Source organism: Hylobates moloch, unplaced genomic scaffold (assembly GCF_009828535.3).
Source record: "Hylobates moloch isolate HMO894 unplaced genomic scaffold, HMol_V3 SCAFFOLD_3, whole genome shotgun sequence".
Taxonomy (NCBI): domain Eukaryota; kingdom Metazoa; phylum Chordata; class Mammalia; order Primates; family Hylobatidae; genus Hylobates; species Hylobates moloch.
Genome location: NW_026652278.1, coordinates 82,495,121 through 82,520,292, shown reverse-complemented (window position 1 = coordinate 82,520,292; position 25,172 = coordinate 82,495,121). Strand labels below are relative to the sequence as shown.

At 47.4% G+C, this 25,172-nt stretch overlaps 1 protein-coding gene across 6 annotated transcripts in view; it reads right to left on the bottom strand.

The window, feature by feature from the left end:
* The window catches only part of WDFY4 (WDFY family member 4), a 294,231-nt gene extending 270,323 nt beyond the window's left edge, over positions 1 to 23,908 (bottom strand). For 5 of the 6 annotated variants that reach the window (XR_009212844.1, XR_009212843.1, XM_032142065.2 and 2 more), the window contains exons 1-2: positions 23,778 to 23,908; positions 1,947 to 2,197 (exon numbers count right to left, since the gene is read on the bottom strand). Coding sequence is in view for 4 of the 6 variants with exons in the window: in XM_032142065.2 (XP_031997956.1) it covers positions 1,947 to 2,180 (234 nt within the window). In the remaining 2 variants the exon portion in view is untranslated. Of the gene's footprint in view, positions 1 to 1,946; positions 2,198 to 23,267; positions 23,538 to 23,777 lie in introns of those variants that run through there. The other variant, XM_032142057.2, reaches the window with a different exon arrangement.
* Between the last annotated feature and the right edge of the window lie 1,264 nt (positions 23,909 to 25,172).

Here is a 25,172-nt window from a genome sequence, read left to right as displayed (position 1 = left end):
TCCCATACAACTGTCAGTATTAGATCTACCAAAATTTTCAAGATAAATTAGAAATCTGATTTTCATATGAAAACTTTCCATTTTGAAAAAAAATGGCCACTAGTTCATTCTGAACCCCTGCAGGCCAAATGAAACACACAGTGTGCTATTATATGCCCTCTGCTCTGGGCCACACTCACCATGAGGGTGGTGTGTCACTTCTGTCTTCTTCACTCCTATAGCCCAGGCCTTAGAACAGAGTATGGGAGCTTAATAAATATTGATACAACAAACAAATGAATTCTCAAATAAACAACAGGGAGGTGAAGAAGAATCAAGTCCTGGCTCTTGGGTGCAGAGTCCTTTCATCAGAGCCCGGGCTGCCCATGCAGGTGGGAAAGGTGTCACCGAGAACCAGCAGCTCAGTAATGGCTGAACTCATCCCCATCGCCAGTGACTTGCACTGGGGGCTGGGGACTGCTCACATTGTCCCTTCCATAAGGCAAAGTTGATCTGGGAACTGGGGTAAGACTGTCCCACCTCCCAGAATCTGGGGTTGGGTTGTCAGGGCAGGCAGGGCTAGGGCTGAGAAACTTCAGCTGTCTTTCCTAATCTAGCCCTAGTTATGCAGTCTGTGAAATGAGATGAATGGGACTACAAGTCCAAAACATGGAGGAAAATGATGAATTAATGGACAGTGAGTTACTTGCCAACTTTTTAATGCTAAGTATGGAATGCATCCTATAAATGTGTTCTCAAGAAGATTCTAAGTCATCTTTGGAAACCCGTAACTATTTCTGATGAATAAATTAGAGGAAATATATTCACAAAGGCATTTACCAATGAAAACATGCTAAAGCCTCCATCTGCCATAGTCTACTTTCAAACGTGAAAGGCAGCTCTTGTTCTCTCTGCTTTGAATATTTTGTAGGTATACGCTTTTCAAAAATAACCCCAAATTCATAGTCAAGTAAACACTAAGCCCTCATAAAAAGTGCTTTCAATGCTACAACTAGACTTCAACTATAAGGCAGGCCTCACTGGCAGGAGTATTGCTCCCAGACAACAAAGGCAATCCCTTGCAGCCAAGCTGTCACCAGTTGCCACTGGCTAGAGTGCAGACCCAGTAGATGCCCTGGTTTCCCTAGTGGAGCTGTGACCGGGATGTGAGTGAAGCTCTGGTGCTTTCCACTGATTTTACCTCACTTTGCATTATTGTTACAATTTGATGCAAGATATTCTGGCTTTTCCAGGCCTTGGTGCTGGCATCCCTGGGGTGCGAGGTTGCCAGCCACCTGTGTGACTCTTGTGTCAGGACATACCATCCTCTCCTCCCTCCCAAAGAAACTGGTCTTACTTCTAGCTCCCAAACTGGGTTTGTGGTTGAACAATGTAATATTTTTTAACTAAAGAGACAGTATTACTCAGAAGCTAACTGTCTGTCCGTTCTAAGTCCCTCCCCACCCTAGAAATGAGCCTTGCTTGTCATCTTTGGCATGACACTCTTGCTAGGGTCTCCCCAAAATTCATATAGTGACATTTTAATCTCTAAGGTAATGGTGTCAGGAGGTAGGGCCTTTGGAAAACAATTTGGCTCTGCTGTTATCAATGGGACTAGTGCCCTTATAAAAGAAGCCCGAGAGAGGCCCCTCACCCCTTCCACCACATAAGGCCATGGCAAGAAGGCACCTTCTATGAGCCAGAAAGTAAACTCTTACCAGACACTTAATGTGCCTTAATGTTGGACTTCCCAGGCTCCAAACTATGAGAAATAAAAGTCTGTTGCGTCTAAGCTACCCAGTTTGTGGCATTTTGTTATAGTGGCCCTAGCAGGCTAAGACAACTCTCCCCTGAGCAACCAGAGTCCACTTGTGATGACATTAAAACCAACAACTTCACTATGCAATCATCCCAGAAGTGTCCCAGAGCACCTATCACCTTACAGTATCAAAAATAAGAACACTAACCTTTAGGAATAGAGGGAGAAGACTCAACAGGCTCTTCTGACGCTCAATGGGGCTCTTGTGAGTCAACTGCTGATATTCCAGAAACTTCCTTTCCAGCATGTCCCAGAGAGCTGTGGGGCTGGGGCACTGCCCTCCATGTGGGACATCAGGCTGCACAGCAGCACGCTGCCCTTCATTTTTGGAACCTGGATCTTCATTTCTGTCTTCAGCCTTTGAAAGATCTTCTGCCTCCATGCCGTGGCAAAGCAGATCTGAATTCAGAACAAAAGGAAGTGAACACTCCTGTCACATCACTTCCTGATGATTCTGGCTATGGATAAGGTACTGTACTCACTCAGCCCAGTTTCTATTGAAGATGGTTCCCCTAAGAATCTGAAACAGACTAAAATAAGGAAGGCTTTTTAAAAGGGATTCAGATTTAGATGTGGTTAATACAAGTTCACAATCTAGTGTGTGCCCAGCACTGAGGGATCTTATACACAAGACTCAGACAGACTCTCTTACAGCCACACAGACAGATGAGTGCTCTTATTCTCTCTAGATAAGTAAGGAAACTGGGCCAAAGGCATACAGGCAGCTAGACATCAAGTTGAATTGCAAACTTTCACACTAAAGCCTGTTTTTTTTTGGGGGGGGGGTTGTTTGTTTTTTCACTTGTTGCTGCTTCTCTTTTAAAAGGCTGCATACATAAAAGAGATGTAAATAGTTTACTGGTATTTGTAGAGGCACATAATTCTATATCTAGAACTTCCTTCTATGATGGGTCTGTAAGGATAAATTCCTCATTCTAAGCATTATTTGGTTTATACTTGATGTTTTTAGAGTATTTTGTTCTCAGAATGACCCTTTAAGTCCCCAAGCTCACCAGAGCTCATCTCTAAGTGCATACAGGAGCAGTGTTTGCAAGTTGGGAACCTCAAGTCAGTAGGCACGAGAACAAAAACTTACGTGATGAAAATAGCCAAGGGCCAATTCACCAATAAGTGACCTCCCAAAGGTACACACCTTCAAAAGTTGTCGGTCAATTGTGACTTACGCCATAACATAGGATAGTTTATTGTTTGTTTGTCTGGAGTTCAGTAAACTCTAAGAAGGGACCAAAATGTTCAGGCTCCCTGAATAAGTGCCCTTACCAAACTCAACATTACCACTTAGGAAGCCATCCGGGTGCCCAGCAGGCATTCAATAATCACAAAATAATGACCAGAGGGACATACAGAAGTGGGTCCCCAGTGTTTCGCTCTTGGCTACAGCAGTGGTGGGCTTACACATGCTTTATTTTTAGCCCAAACACACATTCCTTGAAGGCTAGAATGGGGTTTAGCCACGTGTCACCGGCAAGGCTAACCAGCCCCTCTCTGAAACATTCTCACTCTTTATGTGCGGAACCCAGCCTGCTCCCAGCTCCTCTTCGAGCACACAGACTGCTTACTCTCTGACTTTATTTTCAGAAATCATTTTCTTATTAAAAAAGCCGTGTCAGTTCATTGTCAAAAACCGGGATGAAACAAAAAATCAGGAAGAACATAATGCTTGCCCATACCCGGAAAACATGACTGCTGACATTCCAGTTTCTATCTATGAATATATAGTTTAGTAAGAACATGATCTTAATATTGTTGAAGCAAACTTTATTTATACTTTTGCTTTTGTTGGGCACTGGGATGGGGTTTTGTGGGAGATTAAGTAGTTTCTTTTAGGGGGCTAACTCTAAGGGGAAGGTGGTGTATGGAGTTGCTCACATCCCTTAGCCTTTTCCCTGATCTGGGCGGGCTCCTCTCTGGCTGTGTTCATTTATTCCTTTATCACCAGGACCTCCATTCTCCATTCGCATTCCCCGTGTCCCCACCCCACCCACACTCCCGCTTGGTGAGTATGAGTCCACCAGCATGGAACTTACAGAGTATGACACACAGCACCTGATTTCCATCCACATGCACTTAAGTTCGCGAATGCTCTTCTGCATCTTTTCTGCTCTTACTCTTTCACCCAGCATTATGTCTTCAGACTCTACCATGTGGCTCTATGTTTGTCAAGTTCATTTCCTCTAACTGCTGCCTTGTGTTCCAAAGTGGGCATCACATGCCTATTTTACTTGTTGGCTTTCTCAGTGATAGATGGCTGGATTAGCCACAACATCCAGTCCTGCACACAGGGCTGGGGTGGACATTCCTACGTGGGTCCCTTCACTGGGCTCTCATGACTCACTCTGGGTATGAAGGCAGGGGCAGCAGAACTAAGTCAGGGGAGTATGCCTGCTCAGTTCAACTAAGTTCCACCAACTAAGATGCCTCCAGAAAGCTGGCACCAGGCCATCTCCCCCACAGCATCTGAAGCCTCCTCAGTGACCTCATTACCACCCTGCTTGGCATCACCCAGCTTTCCAGTGTTTGCAATCTGATTGAAGGAAAGAGACCTTGCATTGCCATTTTAATTTGCATTTCTCTAAGTTACTAATGAGTATAAGCATCCCTTTACATGCCTGTTAGCCTTTTAGCATTTCTCCTCTGTGAATTAACTACTCATAACCTTTGCTTATTTTTTCCTTGCTTGTTGTTCTCTTGCTGCTTTGTGAGAGTATATTCTAGAAGCTGGTCCTTTGTTTGTTTTAAAAATTGCAGATATTTTCTCTCAATCCATTTTTTAATAAATTAGTCCATAACTTTCTTTGTAGTCAAAACAGCACATCATGAATATTTTCCACATCGTTTAAGATCCTCAACGCCTTCATTCTTAATGGCTACTTGGTGGCCGTAGAGTAATGTTGCTTGTTTATTGAATAAGCCCTTACACTTAGGCACTTAAATGATACCCAATTATTCAGTACTATAAAAAAATACTGTAATGTCAATCCTCATGTCTAAGTCTTTTTTATATATTCATGATAAAGTAACAAATCCTAATCCATTCCTGAATTTCTAAAAGGAAATAGTTGGATCTAAAGGTAAATAAATTTTCCAGCCTCTTGATCCATATTTCCAAATGGCTGCTCCTGAAACACCAAACCTATCAAGGGACAGACAGTCCTTCTACATAAGTGTACAAGAGCTCGAGCTTCCCTATGTGTAATCTTTTTTTATTACCATTTTTTTTTAACCTTGATGATTTGACAGGTAAAATAAAATCAAAAGCAAGTGCATCTCTGTTGTTTCTCACTGCGCATTTGCTGCAGAGTGAGGAGCTAAGTATGTTTCCATCTGAGGCTCGGTCTCCTGCAGAGCTCCCTGCAGATGGTGTTCTGGAGTCAGACTCCAGTGAGTTCTCATTTCATGGGTTCTTTGTAAGGAGGTCTCAGCTATTCCCATGGCTCTAATTACCCCTGAGAGCCACATATCCACTGAATGTTAGCTCTCTGAAGGCAAGGATATTGTGTCTATAGCAGGGGCTGGCACAGAGTACATTCTCAATAAAATGTTATTGAATAAATGAATGAAAGTATCAATGAATCCATGAATGAATTAACCTATGTGCTGATGGCACCCAAATCAATCTCTCTCTCTGTAGCCTAGACCCCTCTTTGGAACAAGTTCATTTTTCCCACTCCGAGATTTCTACTAGGATTTCCCCAGGACTCTGAAAGCCACTGTGTCCAACCAAACTGCCATCCCTAGCACCAATAGAGCCAGCCCCAAGCCACAATAACAGCGAGCTTAGTGTTGTCTCTACCATATAAAGTTCATTTTGTGGCCACACCTGCAGGCTCTACTAACTGGCTCTATCAGTAAACTGTGTCTGAGGACTCGCTAACATGCCCCGTCTTCAGGACCAGCAAGCGGCAAGTCAAGTGAGCATCGGGTCAGAATATGAAACCGCGATGGGAGAGGACTTAGCTGGAGATCAGAGGAAGGATCAGAAACCGCCCAGCTCTCCTCTGAAGTGCAGAAGCCACGTTTGCTGAAGTGAAACACTTGACTCACCTTCACTTGAATCGACAGAGATTTTTGATAAACAAGAATTTCTAACAAATGCGGACCCCTGAAATTGCGTGGCAGCAGCATCTGACTCAAATGCTAAGCTGCAGCTGCCCCACCTCCTGCTCATCTGCTGATTGTGCCACAGCTGCTCCAGTTTCATTTGAAAAGAGAAGGAAACAGGGAGCAGCCTTGCAGGCCATGTGAAGAATAGCAAGAAAAAACCACTCTAATCCGTCTCATTCTCAAGAAGTGCCCCACCTGCAAGCCAGCAGCCTCTTCTTATCCAGAATGAAAAGGGACCCATCGGGACTTAGGGTCACTGTGGGAGTCCCAGGCGAGGCCAGGGTGAGAGTAGGGCAGTGAAGGAGGCACTCGCCTCCGCACAAGATTTAAGGAGGTGCCAAAAACGATAATTTAATGCAACAGTTTTAGACATCAAAGTTAATACCTAGAAATCCATGATGAACAAAATATCAAAATTTTAAATAAAAACAGGATCCAAACCTGTGCTTCCCAACCATGCCCCCACTTCACTGTCCACTGTGGGAACTTGAGCTCAGGGCATTTTTCACAAAAATCAACCTGTTAAACAGACACCACGTCTGGGCCTTGGCTCCTGGGGATTCTACTCTCAGACGTGTTTGGCTCCCAGCACAGACTCTGGGGCCACACTGCTGGGGTTCAAACACAATGGGCTTAGACCAAGTGGCAAGACCCATCCCTGCCTCAACGTCCTCATTTGTAAAGTGGGGATGACAACAGGTCCTCTCACAGGGCCCCTCTAGCATTAGTCAGCTTGGCACAGGTCACTGTTAGGATTGGGGGAATGCATATTTACTGGCACCTACTTAGTGCAGGCATTTACATGCATCTCTTCATGTAATCCTCCTAATATCCAGTGACAGCAAAGCTAGCAGCTTTCGTCCACAGCTGGTACTGAGGTGGGAGCATAGAGGTGACTTGGCCAGGGCCCCTTTGCCAGTTGGTGGCTGGAGCAGAAGCCTCCAGGTCTGTGGACAGCCCAGGCTTTGCTGCCCAGCATACCCCCAGCAGTGCACACAGGCAGCTGGGCTCACACTGGCTGCTTGGGGCCGAGGATGGGGAGAGGGGCTTGGCAAACTACTATACCTGGTCACACAGGCTTGGGGAAGACTTGCTACCCTGGAAAGGTTCTTGGACAGGTGGGCTTTTAGGGGAAGGGTTCAGGGAAACGTGGCCTTGGCAGGGCAAGATGCCAGGAGGCTGCAGGGAGTCCCAGAGCCTCCAGGAAAAGACAAGACCACTCCTCCTTGCTGGCCGTGCTGTGTTCCAGCTTGGATGGGCATTCCAGCCCTCCACATCCCTCACCAGCCAGGTTGGAAGCTCTGCTCTCCTGAGGCAGAAACTTGCCTTCTCACACAGCCACGAGGCAGAGGGGGCAGTGGGGCCAGGATGGGGGTAACAGGCAGGGGTCCAGGTCTAACTTGGCCCCTGTGGTGTCTTAACTGAGTCACTTCCCCTCTCTGGGACTCAGCTTCTCCTCATCCACACGGTCCTGGTGATACCAGTCCTTCTCTGCCCTTCATGCATGAACAATGGGAAGAGGTCCAGCATAGTGAGGCACTGAAGGGCTGCAGGGGCCTCCACAGGGTCCCAGAGTCTTTGGGTTGTGTGTATGGTATGAGGTCTCCCCTTCCTCTGTGCCATGTGCAGGGAACCAGATGGTGAGCCTGCAGGGACCCAACAGGGAGGGATTCCCTGTGACCTCAGCAGCACCAGTGCTGGGAGTGGCCATGCATACCCCCAGGTCTCTGGGTCACTGTCCACCCTTACCCTGCATCCCACCCACCCTGCAGGGGTAAATAGCATCATCAGAGCTCGCTCTGCAGTGTAACAACCCACACCAGGCATTCTGCGCACAGCTGCCCCAGTGAAGGGTAACATCTGGAGCATGAAGCAACTGCTAGGTTGCTGATATTTGGGCTGCTAAGTAAACATTTTGATGACTGTTTTCATCCCTGGCTTTCTATTGAGTGATTTGCAGAGTTGGGAGTCTCAGAATGTGAGATGTGATCTAGCAGCCCTTGGAGCTAAGATGCCAAGAAGCTGTTCCCGGGAAAAGCTGCCCTGGAGCAAGAAGACATGTGGAATGACCTGAAGGGGTAGCTTGGGACTCAGTGCCTTCTGCAGAAAAGCTGGGGCCTGCAGACAAAGAGTTGCTTTGAAAAAATTAAAGATTAAAATTCTTTCCCCATTTCTTGTCAGCCTCTGCAACTATTCTCATTTCCAGATTATAAACTCCAGGTGCAGAAACTGCCTGTTTGCCATCTCTGTAATGGGCCATGGCCCTCAGGCCTTGGAGCTGGGGAAGCCTCTAAACCAGATGATACAGAATAGAATAGTGGCTTTGCATGCGTGGCCATAAATGATCTGTTTTCCCCTCCATGCAAAAGCCAGTGCCTCACTGCATGTCAGCCAATCCAAACACTCTTGCCCCTGTTTTCTGCAGAGTCTTGGCCTAAACCTGGAGTGCTCCAAAATAAATAAATAAATAAATAAATAAATAAATAGCAAAGCCATTCTTGTTCCTAAAACACGTTCAGGGTGGTGCTAGTCCTTGCTTCCCTCTTCCCCATGGTTTCACATCAACAAGGAGACATTACAATCTAAAACCAAATTAAAAGGGGGAGAGAGACAGAGGTGATGTACTATGAAAAGTGTTCACATCTACCTGCACAGCTGACATTGTCAGAAATACTGAGTACGAACAACAGCATCATCATTAGGAAAATGATGATTAAAACAAGATGCCAGGACACACCAATTAGTATGTCTTCAATAAGCAAACAAAACTTGACGATGGCAAGGGTGCAGAGCAACCACCACTCTCACTCTTGCTGGTGGGAATGCAAAAATGGCACTGCCACTTTGGAACGAAGTTTGGCAGTTTCTGGGAAAGTTAAACATACCCCCAGGAATTCTGCCCCTAGCTATTCATCCTAGAGAAATGAAAACTTATGCTCCTACAAAAACCTATACATGGATGTTTCTAGAAGCTCTATTCATCACTGCCAAAACCTGGAAAAAACATAAATGCCCCTCACAGAATGAATGAATAAACAAACTCAGGTCAATCCACATAGCAGAATCCTTCTCCACAGTACAAAGGAAAATACGGCTGACACCCACAGCACCCTGGATGCATCCCAAAGGCCTGTCGGCTGACAGGAGCCAACCCCAAAAAGCCTACTGTCATATTCCACTTAGATGACATTTTGGAAAAGGCAAAACTGTTAAGAACAGAAAATAAGATCAGTGGTTGCCAGGGACAGGGGATAAGGGGATGACTACAACGGCAGGACGGAATTTTATGGGGGATAGAAATATTCTGTAACTTGAAAGTGGTCAAGGAGGAGTGTGTGGGCTTTGGAGTCTGCTGCACAGAACTTGCTATTTAGTAGCAGTTCTGAGCTATGGAGCTGCTCTGAGGCTCTTTTCAGCAGCCATCAAATACCACTAGTATTTGCTGCCTCATGGTGTGTTGCTGTGAAGATAAAGAGAGATGATACAGAGATGAAAATGCAGAGCCACTATGAAGTAAGCTCTCAGGAGGAGGAGTTACTTGGTGGTGGTCACAAGACTGTCTACATTTGTCCAAAGTGTGCACTAAAAAAAGTAAATTATTTTTATGTAAATTATATTTCAATAAACCTGACTTTAAGAAAACATGTACCGAGGGTGAAAGAGAACTAATGGAACAAACAGAGGCAGAGATTTTAGTTCCTTGGCTTCAGCAGTCAAATTCGTAGACCCAGAAAGGAGAATGGTGGTTCCCAGGGACTGGGGAGAGAGGTGCATGGGGAGGTAGTGTTTAATGGGCACAGAGTTTCAGTTTTGCAAGATGAAAAGGTAATGAAGCTGGATAATGCTGATGGTTGTACAACATCGTGAATGTACTCAATGCCACTGAACTATACACTTAAAAGTGGTTACTACGGTGAATTTTATGTTATGTTATTTATAGATTGTGGTATGTACTACAATTATAAATTTATAAATAAAATCAATAGATAAATAGATAAAAGATAAAGGAAGAGGAAATAATTCATCCAGTTTAATGACCAGGATAAAATCATAACGATAATAGCATCTATTGAGTGCTAGCTCCGCACTAGGCTCCCTGCCAAGGGCTTTGCCCGCCTAACCTGATTTAATTCTCCCAAAAGCCCATGGCACAGGAACTGTCATGACCTCACACACTCCCACCCCCAGGTGGAGACGAGATGGAGGCACGGTGCGTTTGCGCAGCATACCTGGGCGTGCTCACGCAGCTGGTGTTCTCAGGAGTGAGAATTCCCTTCTGGGCCAAGGCTTCAGTAAACATTTGCCACACAATGGCATTGTGTTGGAGGGATGATGGGAAGCCAATTACAGAAGCTCTGTGTTCCACACCTGGGTTAGTTACGGGCAGGGAGGAACACTATTGTAAACAAAGGGGACACAGATGAGACCCAGTGACAAGATCAGAGAAATCAGGAGATAGAAGTAGCTTGGAGGACATAAGACCCTGAGAATTTGCAGAAACTGGACAAGAGCATTGGAGCTCCTGCAGGATGTGGTAAAGGGCCCCCAAAGCACAGTCTGTATAACGTACAAAGCAAAGGAGGGAAGTGTAGGTGAGGGGACTCGTGTCAGTGGAATGACAGCCTCCAGGCTTTCCTGTGGGCCCCTGGGGAAAGAGCTGATTGAAGGTCCAGTGCTCTAAGACTCCCTTTGGGATGCTTCGCCTGCTGATGGCCAGCCTTGGGGTGGTGCTGGGAGGTGAACCTTCAGCATAAAACCTGCCCTCCTGGAGAAACTGTTCTGAAAGCAGTGGTTCTAAAACTTCAGCATGCATCAGCATCACCTGAACAGATTGTTAAAACCAGATTTCTGGACCCCAGCCCCAGAGTTTACAATTCAGTAAGTCTGGGGTGGGTCTCAGGAATCTGTACCTCTAAAGAGTTCCCAGGAGGTGCAGAGGCAGCTGGTTCAGGGACCACACCTAGAGGACCACCACCTGAGGAGAAGCCTTGGAGAGGGACTTTGGAAGAAGAAGAATCTTATCATCTAGATTTTACCTAGTATTACTGCAAGCCCTGATCACCCCTCACCCTCAGCCCAGACAGTGGACCAAGAGGACAAAAACAAAAAGCGCAGTGTGAGAGGCTAAGGTGTCTCAGGCAAAGCTGAAGTTTAGCCTTGTTGGGGGCTTAGTGTGTGGCAGGCCAGCTGCACTCTTGCACTGTTCAGCCTGCATGATGACTCCAAGACGTGGACATTAGGGATACCATTTTCAGATGAGGAAACTGAGGCTGAAGGCAGGAGCCTGCAGCTCACTGAGGTCCAGATCTGTCTGCCTCCAAAACCTCTCCACCACTCTCCCTCTGAGGTTGTCTAGCTCCTCCAAAACAGAAGCCCCTCCTCTCCCCACTCTCCACTGTGGGAAAGTGCTTGCCCACATCGGTGTTGTATTAACTGACAGCAGGACCTCTGGTGTGTACACCTGTGGGGTGTGAAGGGGACAGGAGGGACACTGGATGTTACAATAGGTCCCTGTGCCTCTGCACCTGCTGGCTCCAAAGTCAGATGCCAGGTGAGCTTGGAAACAGAGCAGCCATCGCCCACCCAGGCCACTCACCAGACCACCTTAGAGGCCGGGTTCCCCAACATTGTGACTTACTTCTAAGTGGGTGCCATGTGTAAGTGTTGGCTACAAGGTCTAAGGTGATTGCAACATGTTCCCAGGTGAGGCCAGGGGCCGGGGGCCAGGGAGACATGGGAGGCTAAGACCCCCAGAGCTCTGTGATGCCCAGAGATGTGGGTGGCTCATAGAACATCACAAAGCAGGTCAGGAAGGGAGCTGGGAGCCCCTGCTAGGTCTCTACTGCTTCATGGCAGGGCCTGCTGTCCAGAGCCCCGACATTATACCCTAGGTTACCTGTGAGCTGGGTGAGACCTGAGTGTTCCAGGCCCACCTCAAGTAGCTCCGTATATCTAGGAGTGGGCCTATTAGCCTGGGCTGTGTGACAACCTCTGGCCTTGACTCGCTGGTAAGCACCACCACCACCCTGAACCTAGTCCCTCTGGCCAGCCTGACCCCTCCTGAGCTCAAAGGCCAGGCCAACCCAGAGCAGCATCACACAGATCAGATTCAAATCCCAGCTCCACCTCTTCCTAACCTGTAACCTTAGTGACTCAGGCTCCCTCAACCTCAATGTCTCCAGCTGTAAAATGGGAACAATATCGTCCTTGCAACATTGCAGAAAGAATTAAGCAAGCCAACATATGTGAGAAGGTGTCCAGTACACACTAGATGCTCACAGAGTGCCCACTGCATGGCCTCTTCTGCATTCTGCACCTTGCTGCCTCAAAGCTCTTAAAATCTGCACTTCCCTGGGGAGCCTGAGCCCCACACGGCCTTTGTAAGTGTGCTCTGGGGCCTCCATCCATCTTTGGGGTTCAGCCCCGAGGTCTGAGTCAGCTGCCCCAGTCCCAGCCTAGACCCTTCTTTTTGCCTTCATCATCTCCCTCTGGGCTGGCCGCTGAGTCTGTCCAATCTCAGATCTCCTCACAAGGAGCTGGTTTGTTGGACGTCAGGACAGGGCCATAGAGACGTGGGCCTGAGCATGGCCAGACAGGGCTGCACATGAGGATTTGGCCACGGTGAGGATGCAATGTGGAGACAAGAGCAGGAGGGCTGCCTCCAAGACCAAGTCTGTGTTGGGGGATGCCACATCAGGGCCAGGTGGAGTCAGGGGCAGCCTTGCAGACAGCAGGTGGGAGAGCAAGGAGTGGGCCGCTCGGGAGGTTCCCTGTGGGCCCTGCATGGCCAGCGCCTCCTCAAGGGAGTGCCAGGAGCAGGCGCAACTGCTGGACTCACGGATAACTCCAGCAATCACCTCGGTGCTGCCCTAGGCATCACCAGTTAGTGAGTGTCCCCACTTCTTACCTGGGCCAAGGGCTGAGTGTGCCTGCAGGCAGAGAATGGCAGGGCCCAGGGCCCTACACCTGCTTCAAAGGATTCACGAGGAGACTGAGGCAATGCAGGTGTTTTCCAGAAGTTCGGAGGATCCCCTGAAGAGTAAGATGGAGACTCCCATTGGAAGGAACTAGGCAGGTCAGCAAACCTTCCATGGCTCTCGAAACTTCCTCTTTCTGATTCCAGTCCTCACTGGGCTCCTGGCCAGCACACACCTCTGTGGTTTTTGCAACAGCAACGGAATACAGGAACTCACAGTGTCCTGCGGAAGGGGCTGGTTCTGTATCTCGGTATGTGTACCTACTTCCACATTGCCAAAAATGGCCAGGGAGCAGTTCCCCTGGCTGGACCCCTACAGTTTGGCTATGGTCGAGCTATCATGATGGGGACAAAGACCTGAGCTGGAGACAGCACAGGTTACAAGAAGCCCCAGTCCCTGTGGAAAGGTGGTGAGCCTCTCTAACCTGGGAGCCAATCGGGGCTCGATCTCCACTGAAATGTAAGAAAACGTTCCCTTAGGTAAGAAAGGCCATGGAAGAGTGACCATCTACTAACAGAGACATCAAAGTTCTCTACTCTTAGAAAACCTGTAAGGTAGGCATTACTATTCCCACTGTACGTATGGGTAAAGCAAGACTCAGAAAACAAGTAATTTATCTGAAATCAAACAGCTGACAAGCATCAGAATCAAGGTCAAACCCACGTCGCCTCTTCCAGCACTCAAGGTTGGCTTCAGCAGTGGTCAGTGGTGGTGGAATATGCCATGGGGGCACCTCAGATACTAGCTGAAGCCTGCAGTGTTGCAGGGAGTCCGTGGCTGGACTTGCATAGTTGTTGCTGACCCCCAGCCATAGGAGATCTAAGCCAGAGCTGCTGTCTGCCCGCAGCTCACACAACAAGCTGGGAGGCCCAAAACAAGACTCTGTGGTTGCAGTGTTGCCCCAGAGAAAAGCAGATCCCTGGGAGCCTCAAGGATAAGGGTTCATTAGCCTTGGACAACATGGACACTCCTTGGCCAGCATTCCCTCCACAGATACCAGCACACTCAGTGTCAGTCACTTGTCCTCCAGGCGAAGCCACTGGGACTACTGCTCTACTTGGCATGTTCCGTGTATTGGGTCTCTGGATTATTAAACATGCAAGGAGCAGGATCACCCTCTGTCTACACCCTGGACTTCAAAGCTCAGGGGGAGCAGGGGGCCAGCAAGGAAGCAGATGCAGTGGGACAGTCATTGGGCAGGGTGGTGGCTGTGGGACAAGAGGAGGCTTGTGGCGCAGCCTGGGGAGGGTGGAGAAGTCTGGGAGGGCTTCTTAGAACATATGGTGCCGGTGGTGGACACTGAAGAGCGAGGATGGACCCTGGCAGTAAGTGGACAGGCACCCCGGGCAGCGTGAGTGAGTGTCTGGCAAATGGCACAGATGTCCAAGAAAAAGCAGGGACAGGGGCTCAGGGGTTGAGTGAGTACATGGTGAGAGGGCCCTGCAGAGAGCCCAGAGTGGCAAGCTGATGGACGTGGACATGGTGCTTGTCTCACGGAGCAGTCCTGGGAATCACTGTGGGGCTCTAAGCAGAGAGTGACAGGAGCAGCTGGCAGCTGCCCGTCGCTGGTGATTCTGCCACCAGGAGCTCACAGCCTCCTGGGAGAGGAGACAGGGAAAGGGATGCTCTAATACATGGGAGTGAAGGAGGCTAGGGGGTGGTGGAAGAGGTGTCACAGAAGCAGGGGCTTTGGAGAGGGAGTCTGAGGAAAGTAGAAATAAGCTACCCAATGGGCAGGTTAGAGAGGAGGGAGAAACAAAGCCACAGGAGAGGCCGGGCTTAACTAAACCCGGCTTTGTTCAACTGGGAGGGATGTGAGCAGGAACAGGGCAGAAAGCTTGGCCAGGGACTCCATTAGGAATGTCTCCAGACTCTGAGCAGCCCGTATCTGATTCCTCACCCTCCAAACTCCCAGAGAAGGAAAATCACAGGGGAACTTTGCAGGATCCTTTATATCTCACGTGCTAAGGTAAGAAAGATTTTGACACATTTCCAGACGACTTGGTTTGGTCACACAATCATCCCATTTAGCTTATTAAATTTCAAGAATAATTTGGTCAGAATAAACACACAAAAATCACAAGTGAAGCTTTGAAACATATCTGGAAGTATGCATGCCTGGCTCCTCAGGAATTAAAGATCTCTTAGTTCTCCGGAATCATCAAAGCACAAAAATGTGAGGGCACAAACCACCTACATCACAGATAGAGTGACTCATTTTCTTGAGTTCCCTGTCCTCTCCTGTGCCAGGCCAACCTGGACCCAGAAAGCTCTGCTTTTAGGTTAAAGAGAAAAAGAGACACTTTCAGATACAACTTGGCTCCTGATGTTTTTCACCTAAGAGAAGAGCAAAGAAATATACTGCTAGCCACTGGAAGTGGGGGCTTGGGCCTCCAAGCTGAGTCTCTTTGCCGTTCTGTGACTCAGTTTCCCACCTGTAACATGAAGCATTTAGAATAGATGCTCCTTAAGGATCTGTCTGCCAGTGAAGTTCTGCTGTTCAAATTCGCCCAAGTTCACAAGCTTCAGATTTCTCCTCTCAGAGCTGAATATTTGTTTAACCAGAATGAGTCTCCCACAAGCTGGCCGACCTCTTAATGTAACAGGAATAATTTTCTTAATTATTCTACATGTCGAAGGAGGTGGGAGGATGGCATCTGAATAGAACAGAAAGGGGTCAAGGGGCCTGAGAACGCCACTTGCGTGGGTGACACAGGTCCTCTGGGCCTGCCCTCTGTGAGGCTGGTAGCCCAGGGTGGGCCCGGCACCAACCCCTCTGCTTGCTCATCTGTCCCCTGGCTGCACTATAGCAAGTCTCTGCCTCCAGGCTCCCCTCCACCTCCCACCCACCCCACACTGTCAGACTTTACAGCACAACTCCAGCATGTCCCTCCCCTGAGCAAACGTCCTCCACAGTGCCCATGTTCTCTGGGAAACTTCCCAAGCTTGCGGCCCTGATGATAGGACCCAACCCCCTCCTTGCCTAATTCCTCCCTGCACCCTCAGTGAGGTTAAGCTGAATGCACTGATCACTCACACTGTAACCCCTCTGCCTTCAGTCAGGCCACCTCCTCTGCCTGGAAAGCTCCTCCTTCAGCACCACAGTCCAAATCTGCCACCTTCCAGACACAGCTCATGGCTGCCCCCTCAACACAAGAACCAACCCTGCCCCTCTCCACTTCCAAACTGCTCCCACTATTGGGCCATCCTGCCACTAGAAGGCAGCCATCACCAGCAGGCGACAGCCCCTTCCAGTTTTCAAGGCTGCATCAAGATATGATCTCAGTAACTACAGTGGGGCAGTGAGGCAGACAGTGGGCAGCAGGGCTTTGATGGTCCCATGTACAGGAGAAAAGGGAAGCTTAGCAGTGAAAGCCCTTGGCTGGCACAGTCAGGCAGGTCGCACAAATATTGGCCTGCGTTAATTCCCAAATCAATCATTTTCCGCAGTGCCTACTGCCTATAACAACTGTGGCTCCCATCCCGTTCCTCCTTATGTCATCGTTATTCATGAATACGCTCTCTTTCTCACTCTTGTATTTCCTCAATTCAAAGTCTCTATTGATTATAAAATGCCACAGTCATTTAATTAAAGCACTTTGGGAGGGAAAATCATCACATTAAATACACACTTCAAAAATGAGATGATTCAGACACTTGCAATTGTGTGAGGAAGTGTTTCGTGGAACAAAGGCAGTTTTCCAGGGCAGTGATTGTGAGGATCCCGCCCACTGGCAGAGGTGTAGACTCACCTGGGGGCACTGTCCCTCCCTTCCATCCCTGTCACTCCGATAGGGTAAAGGTGTCCTGGCCCACAGGCCCACAGGTGTGTGAGGCTAAAAGGAAATACAAGAATCTGTGATCTGACAGCAGGGCAGTGCCCTGGGCCTTTCTCCTTTTGAACATCTGGGCATTTGCCACCCTGATCCGCCTGGCTCTTCGATTACCCTACACACCCCTCGAAGGCTGAGACCACATGGAGCTGCTGTGCATACATTGGACATGCAGTCTTGGTTCCTGGGTGGCTTAGGAGCCTATGCCCTGAGGCTCGCACCCCCCATCCTGGGCTTCATCACCCTTTTAATTGCTACCCTCCTCCTTCTCCCAAAGAACAGGCATTCTCAGGGCAGTAACACGGAGGACAAACAGCTGCAGGGGTGCTCGACCCTGCCTCTGTTATAGCATCTGCCACCCTGCAGCCTTCTGCACACAGGGCCACTCTCCCTGGATTCTGTCCACAGTTGCTCAGTGGGTTCCTGGCAGCATGTTTCAATATTGCTAATTGCTCACATGATTTGGCCATCCTCCACACAATTTCTTTATGTGTACATACCTTTATCTTTGACTACATTTCTCTTTCTAGTTTGTGCTTATCCTTTTAAAAGCTTATATGAGAGCGCTACTGAGAAATTTTCTTATTATTACATGGAAAACACAAAAATCAACAAATATTTCTCTTTATGCCTACTAATTTTCACATCCAAATGATGGCAGCAGCAGGCTGCTGCCATCAAGCCAGCCACTGCAGGGAGGGCAAAGGGAGGAGGCAGACAGCCCCCCAACTCCAGCAGCCCGCTACCCTGGGGGATGCCATGATGGAGCCAGGCTGGGTTGCCAGCCGGCCAGCAGGGGAGCAGTGTGACACGGGAGCAGCATGGTCAGGCAAAGAGGGGGTGCCAGTGTGGAGCTAGGGCCAGGCTTCGGGGCCAGGGTGGAAAGTGGGAGTGGTGCCCACTTTGGGGACCCAGCCAGTGGCACAGCCACGGCACCCACCCTACCAAGGATGCTGGGCTCCTGGGCCTTGGGAGGAGGCTCTGCCCCAGTGGCTCCTGACAGCCTTGGCAACAGGGGAAGCTCCTGGTGATGTTGCCCCTGTCCCAAATTCTGGCCTGGACCCAGTGAGGATCAGGAGCCCCTGCCTCAGGCTGTGATGAGGGGAAGGGGTTGAGGGCCACTTGCACTGGCCTTCAGGTGCCCCTTGGCATGAACAGCCAGGGCACCATGGAAGGCAGCAGGGGGCAGACAGGCTCCTGGGTGGAGGGGGGCAGGTCCCCGGTAAGGTCCAGACTTCAAGCCAAGGAGGGCCTGAAGGCTAGGGGCTGGGCTACCAGACCCATAAACCAGAGTGGGGACTGGGGCTGGGAAGATTATAGGAGGAGCAGCTGCAGAGAAGAGCTACCTTCTCCAGGGCCTCCTCTCTGCTGAGAGCAGCAGACATAGGGACAACCAGCTGCAGAGAGGACATACCCTCTCTGCTGAGAGCTGAGTGCTCATCAGGACAACCTGCCTATAGACAGAAGCTACCCACTGGGTCTCCTGTTAGCTGTTCTAACACTTAATAAAGCTCCTCTTCATCTTGCTCACCCTCCACATGTCTACATCCCTCATTCTTCCTGGATGCAAGACAAGAACTCAGGCAAAGGTGCCACTGGCCACAGAGGTTTCTGGCCAGAAAAAGCAACACCCCAAACATCCCATATCACAAGTATATTTTGCTTGTAATTAATGTGAAAATGATTGAATTGCATTAATCATCCATCATATCATAAACATGTTCTACGTTGACCTTTTCCTTAAAGTATCAGACCTAGTGACCATGGAGCATCCTCTTGATGGATCACCCATAATTGACTTTCACTCTGTAATAACTGGATGCTCAGATTGTCTCCACTGCTGTCATGGGCAATGCTGAGGGGAAGGATCCCTGCTGCAATGATTTTGTTTCCTATGAATTCTCAAAAGAAGAATTAATCATTCAGCCAAAAGGGAAGAACAACTGTCATGCTCCTGCCAAATATTCACTATTCCTCTCTAGAAGTGTAGCTTCTTCAGCCCTTTAGTGGTAGTGTTGTCTAATGCAAGTGCACAGGCTTTAAAATCAGATGGAACTACGATCAAATCCCAGCTCAGCCACTCACTATTCGAGGGCAAAGAACCTTAAGTCTCTGAGTCTCCATTTTCTCATCTATAAAATGGGAATAATGAAACTTATCTCATCTTGAGGATTAAGTGAGTTTGCAAGTACAAGTGCCTGGTTTATTCAGGTACTAAATCCATTATTCTTAGCTTGTATATTTTCTTTCTCCTTGGAATTATTTGGTTCAAGTGACTTTTCACTTCTCCTACTTCTCATCCGTCTTGAACTCTGTTCCCACGAAAGCCTCTGGCCATAGAACAAGAAGTATCATTCCTCTAAAGGCTGCTGTCCAATAGAAATATTAGAAATAGAAAGCCAGGCACAAATTCCAGCCACATGTGTAATTTCAAATTTTCTGGTAGACACATTTTAAAAATGAAACTAAATAGGTTAAATTAATGTTTAAAGTATATTTCATTTAACCCAATATATCCAAAATATTTTCACTATGTAATCAATATTTTTAGATACTGAGGTATTTTATAATTTTTTGTTGTTAGTTTGTAACATCTTTAAAATCTGGTGTGTATTTCACACTTACAGTACATCTCAGTTCACATCGGCTACATTTCAAGTATGGCTAGTGGCTTCTGTATCAGATAACAAAGGTCTAGACTTTGATATTTAAGGTTTTAAGGAGTTCAGATACCTCAAAGGGGACTGGCAGCCAAGGGTTTAGGAGATATCATCTATCTGCATTTTGATGGTTTATAGCACTTGGAGGGAGATTACAAATGCAAGCCCCTAATTGTAAATAAAATGGGTAGCAGCTCTAAGGTGTGGCTCTAGGAACTCTGAGAAGTTCATTTTCCTTACCCTCCTACACAAGATATCTTCCTTCTTTCTGCCAGTTGGCCAAGACGCCTCGCTTGTCTACCATGAAGGTCACTGGGGTGGGGATGGAGGGTGCCAAGCCTTCATTTCTTCACATATTGTCTAACAGGTATCTCCACCTTTATATGACCAAACTCATATTTCTGAATCACCACCACCTTCCAAATCTGCTTCTACTGCCCTCAAGCCAGCTCAGTAGGCGACAATCTCATTCTTCCTGTTACTCTGGAATCATCTTTAGCTTCTCTCTTTCTCCCATGCTTTACACTTAAAATGTCATCAAATCCTACCCTCAAAAAAGTATCTAGAATCTGACCACTCTGACCACCTCTCATTATCTCAACTATTATCACTTTGGGGCAAGCCACCACCGCCTCTAGCCCGGGTTATTGCAAAAGGCTCTGAACCGATAGTCTTGCTACTTCCTTTGGTCTCCTACAATCTTCACATGACACCCAAAATGATTCTTGTTTAAAATGCAAGCATTTTAAACAAGAATCAGTCCAAATAGCAACAGTCCAAAAATGTATTTTAATGACAATTGACACAATATAAAAATATAAACCACTTAGATATATATCTAGTCAAAATATGCACTACTGCTATAAAGAAAATAATAACATTGCATTTAAATACTTTAGAGAAGACCTAAATAAATGGAGAGACAGACCACGTTTATGAATTGGAAAAGTCATTTTCATAAAGATATTACTTCTTTCCAAATTATATTTCCAATCAAATCTGAACATAGTTTTTTTTTTTTTTTTTTCTGTTGAAAGCCAATTCTGAAATTTATATGAAGGAGTAAAATACCAAGAATTCTCAAGACAGGATGGAAGAAGAAAAGAACGGGGAGGCTCTTTCCAGATACCGAAATTTATTATAAACCTGTAGTTAACAATGTTGTCTGGTATTGGCAAAGGGTTAGACAAATTGACAGAATAGAGAACCAGGAAAGACCCCCATGCACATGACAACTCAACTCACAACAGAGCTATCATGGAGCAGTGACTAAAGAATGGCCTATTAGGCCGGGTGCGGTGGCTCATGCCTGTAATCCCAGCACTTTGGGAGGCTGAGGTCAGTGGATCACCTGAGGTCAGGAGTTCAAGACCAGCCTGACCAACACAGTGAAACCCCATCCCTACTAAAAAATCCAAAAATTAGCCAGGTGTGGTGGTGCATAACAGTAGTCCCAGCTACTGGGGAGGCTGAGGCAGAGGAATTGCTTGAACCTGGGAGGTGGAGGTTGCAGTGAGCTGGGATTGCACCACTGCACTCCAGCCTGGGCGACAGAGCAAGAATCTGTCTCAAAAAAAAAAAAAAAAAAAGATTAGCCAGGTGTGGTGGTGTATGCCTGTAATCTCAGCTACTAGGGAGGCTGAGGCAGGATAATTGCTTGAACCTGGGAGGTGGAGGTTGCAGTGAGCCGAGATCATGCCATTGCACTCCAGCCTGGGTGACAGAGCAAGACTCCATCTCAAAAATCTCAAAAAAAAAAAAAAAAAAAAAGAAAAGAAAAAAAAAGAATGGCCTATTAAATAAATGGTGCCAAGACTCTTGGTTATCCATATGGGAAAAGCAGAATAAAATAAAGTTTCTTCCCACCTCATGCTATACACAAAAGCCATTTCCAGGCAGACTAGAGATTTAAGTGTAAAAAGTAATATTATAACATTTTTTGAAAATAATATGAGAATAATTTTACAACTTTATAGTGGAGAATTTCTTAGATAACACATAACAAATATAAATCATAAAGCGACAGATGGATAAACTTGTTTGAAACTAAGAAATTCAGTCATTAATAAAAACCACAGGAATATAAGGAGACAAGGTGCCAACCAACGAAAAATATTTGTTATATACATAAACGACAAAAAATAGTACCCAGAATATGTATTGAATTATGGCAAATCAATAGGATAAAAGACAGGTAACCCCATGAGAAATGGATCAAAAATGTGAACAGGAAAAGGGACCCCAAATGGCCAATAAACATATGAAAAAGATGCCCAACCTTAATAATGTAGGCGATGCAAATTAAAAACATGCTAAGATAGTTTTCATTTCTACCAGATTGGCAGAAATACAGTACCTGACAATATCAAATGTTGATGAAGATATGGAGCAACAGAAACTTTGGTGCATTGCTGAGGAGGTGGGTAAAATGAGGCAAAAACTTTGGAAAACAATGTGGCGACATCCAGTAAGGCTGAAGATATACATATGTATAACCTATGACCCACCAATTCTATTTCTAGAGTATATACCCAAGATAAATTCTTGCACACATGCCCCAAGATGCATGTACAAAAATAGTTCTAGCGGCACTGCTTATAATAGAAAAAAAATAAACTCTTGAAATACCTCAAATGCCCATCAACAGCATCTCAGATAAATATACTGAGGTACATTCATCTAATAGAATACAATACTGCAGAAAACATTAATTATTTACAGGTACATGCAACAATATGAAGAAATTTCAGAAACAAACTTTTGAACCAATTAGGCAAATTTAAAAAGAATATTTAATTCCATGTTTACAGAATTCAACAACTTGCAATCATACATATATAGCAATTTAAATATGGGATGTAAAATTAGAAAAAAAAGCAAGGGAATAATAAACCCAAAATTCTGGACTGTTGCTGCTTCTGAAGAGGGAGGGTGAAAGATGGGCATGAAGAAGACTTCAAAGATGATGCTGATCTTTAAAAAAATCTAAGGTGTCAGCACACAGGGTTTATGCTATTTTTATTACTTCTATCTTATTATGATGTTTCTAAATTTTCTTTTCTTTCTTTCTTTCTTTTTTTTTTTTTTTTGGGGGGATGGAGTTTCATCATATTGTCCAGACTGGTCTCGAACTCCTGACCTCAGGTGATCCGCCCCTCTCGGCCTCCCAAAGTGCTGGGATTACAGGTGTGAGCCACTGCGCCTGGCCGAAATTTTCTTTTCTTTCGACACTGAAAATCTTCCCAAGTTCATGGAAGAATAGCCCAGGTGCTCAGGATGAACAGACAGGAAGGGCCTCCCTGACCTGACCCTGTTTCCTACCTCTCTGGCCAGAACCCCAGGCATGTTCCTTACCCAGCTCTGCCACACTGACCTCCACCAGGTCTCCTCCTCCAGACCCTTATCAACAACACTTCTCAGAAACCCACAGGACTCAGCCTCCCTCACAGGTCCCCTCTCAGAAAACTAGAGCCATCCCCACCCTCCCAAGACCCCCACCCTACCTGCTACTCTCCCACCTGCTGAGCACCGTAGACCCCTGTCCACTTTGATCAGAGCCTGGCAGGGCGTGATTTCTCAATACCTATTTGTTAAATAACTAAATGAATGACTATACATAAACTCATATTAAAATTAGTGTGCTCCATGGAAAGGGTAATGCATAGAGCCCTTAGTTATCAAACCAGCTCCCCCTCACTTTAGATGGGTTGGGACAAAGGATCGGTTTAGTGTTCTAGAAGTTTCATTTCAGGGGAAAAGAAGAATCAGTCCTTACTGAGCAGGTGGCCCTGCTTCGGCAGAAAATGCCGGCGTTTCAATGGTTTGCTGTAATAATTCAGATGAGGGAAGTGAGCCCAGGGACGCACCTACTTACCAGAACCCAATGAGTAATGGCAGGGCCAGGATAGACCAGCTCCCTCTGAGGCCCGTTGGAAATGGCCCTCTGACTCTGCACTCCCCAGAGGCCTATGCGGGAGCTTGGAGGGCGAACCTCACTGTCGGCCTGCTCTCTCCACCCCCTTGACAACCAGGAAAGCCGGTGTCAGCCCTTCCCAGGGTTCCCTTCATACCAGGACCCCGAGAAAGGACGGCAGGCGGAGTGCTGCTGGAGCCCAGCCTGACTCCCAAACTTCAGCGGTGACACACACTCTGGCAGACCCAGGCCCTGGAGTGGCCCTGACCTCATGGGCCGCCCACGCCACACACACTTCCTGCTCCCCAGCTCACCTCCTCTCCCACATCCACAAACCCAAACCAGGCACTGGGTCACATGTGCCCCATACTCAGCCTCCCAGGAGGCAGCCAGTAGGCCCCACGCTGACAGGCGGCGCCCACATGCCCACCTCTAGGCTGGCCTGGGTGGGCCAAGAGCAAGGTGGCCTACCTGGAGGGGTGGCCGTCAGTGCCTGCAGACATCAGATGGCATGGGCCTCCTCATCCCCAGCCGCAGCCCCTCAGGCTCGGAGGAAGAGGACCTGGCCCCGCATCGTCAGTCTTCAGTGCCGTTTCACTCTGAATCACTCGCGCTGGGTCTCTGCTCATTTCCTGGAGAAAGCAGAAGTGGAGAGCCGGCAGATGCCTGACTCTGCCCACTCTCCAGCCGACCACGGAGCTGCTGGAGTTCTGGCGGGTGACTTGGGTTCTGCAGCAAGGCTACTTGGGGCTGTGCAGTCTCCGTGGTCAAGTGGTGCTGGTTGGGGCCAAGAACAAAATGGAAAGTACAGCCCAGCCCTAGAAGAGTAGGTCTGGATTCTGTGTCCCCTCTTCACTAGCCGTGTGACCACTGGTGCACACCTCTCCTCTCTGGGCCTCTGGCAAAATGAGAACAATGATGGTATTAGGTGAATCTAATCAGAGGTGCGTTTAAGTGCACCCCTGGAGATAGCATGGATTGGGTAGCCCTCTCCCAACCAAGCTCAGAGCTGCCCACTTGGATTTCTTCCTCCCCCATCCTCAGATAGAACTTGAACCACCAATGAGGGGAGTCCTCCGGCCAACACCGAGGCAAGGATGAGAGGACATCTAAAACCATAGAATGGAAGTCTCTGAAACTCAGACTCCAAATTCTCATTCCTCTGAGTATATAAACTAGGCTGAATTATCCATGTCACCTATCCATAACGTCATCTCCACAGGACAAACAAGCATGTCCATTCACACACAATCCTGCTTGTGCTCTGTAAAAGAGAATTTTGCCACAGAGCAAGGGCACTTGTTAGCGCTAATGCCTGATCCTTGACCCTCGGTGCAGCTCATCGCTTGTCTCTAGCTCACAAAACCAGTGGACCATGCGTGACTGACTGAGAGGCAACAGAAACATCACTTGTTATGAGATGGAGTAAAGCCCCAAGATTGGTTTAAAGAGGAAAATAACATTTGTCACAAAATCTCAACCTCCACCAATGCAAACTTGTCAGTAGACAGCAGCCAAAATAGGAGATCTATCCAGCTGCACTCCAGCCTGGACGACAAGAGCGAAGCTCCGTCTCAAAAAAAAAAAAAAAGAAAAGAAAAGAGAAATTGAAAGGATACATGCAGTGCCAGCCAGGAGAAAGAGAAAACCTTAGAGAATTTGCAGTGAAGTGTTTGTTGTATATGATGAAAACCCCTCGTCATTGTCACCAATGAAATCATAAATAAAATCTACAACAAGATATTGCCTGAAATCAGAGGCCTATGGTAAGAGCGGATTAGACAGAGGAACTTCCACAGAGGCAGGAAGGGTGGCCAGCATGGGACAGGCCAGGACCCCATGCCTGTGAATGCCCAGAGGAAGCGT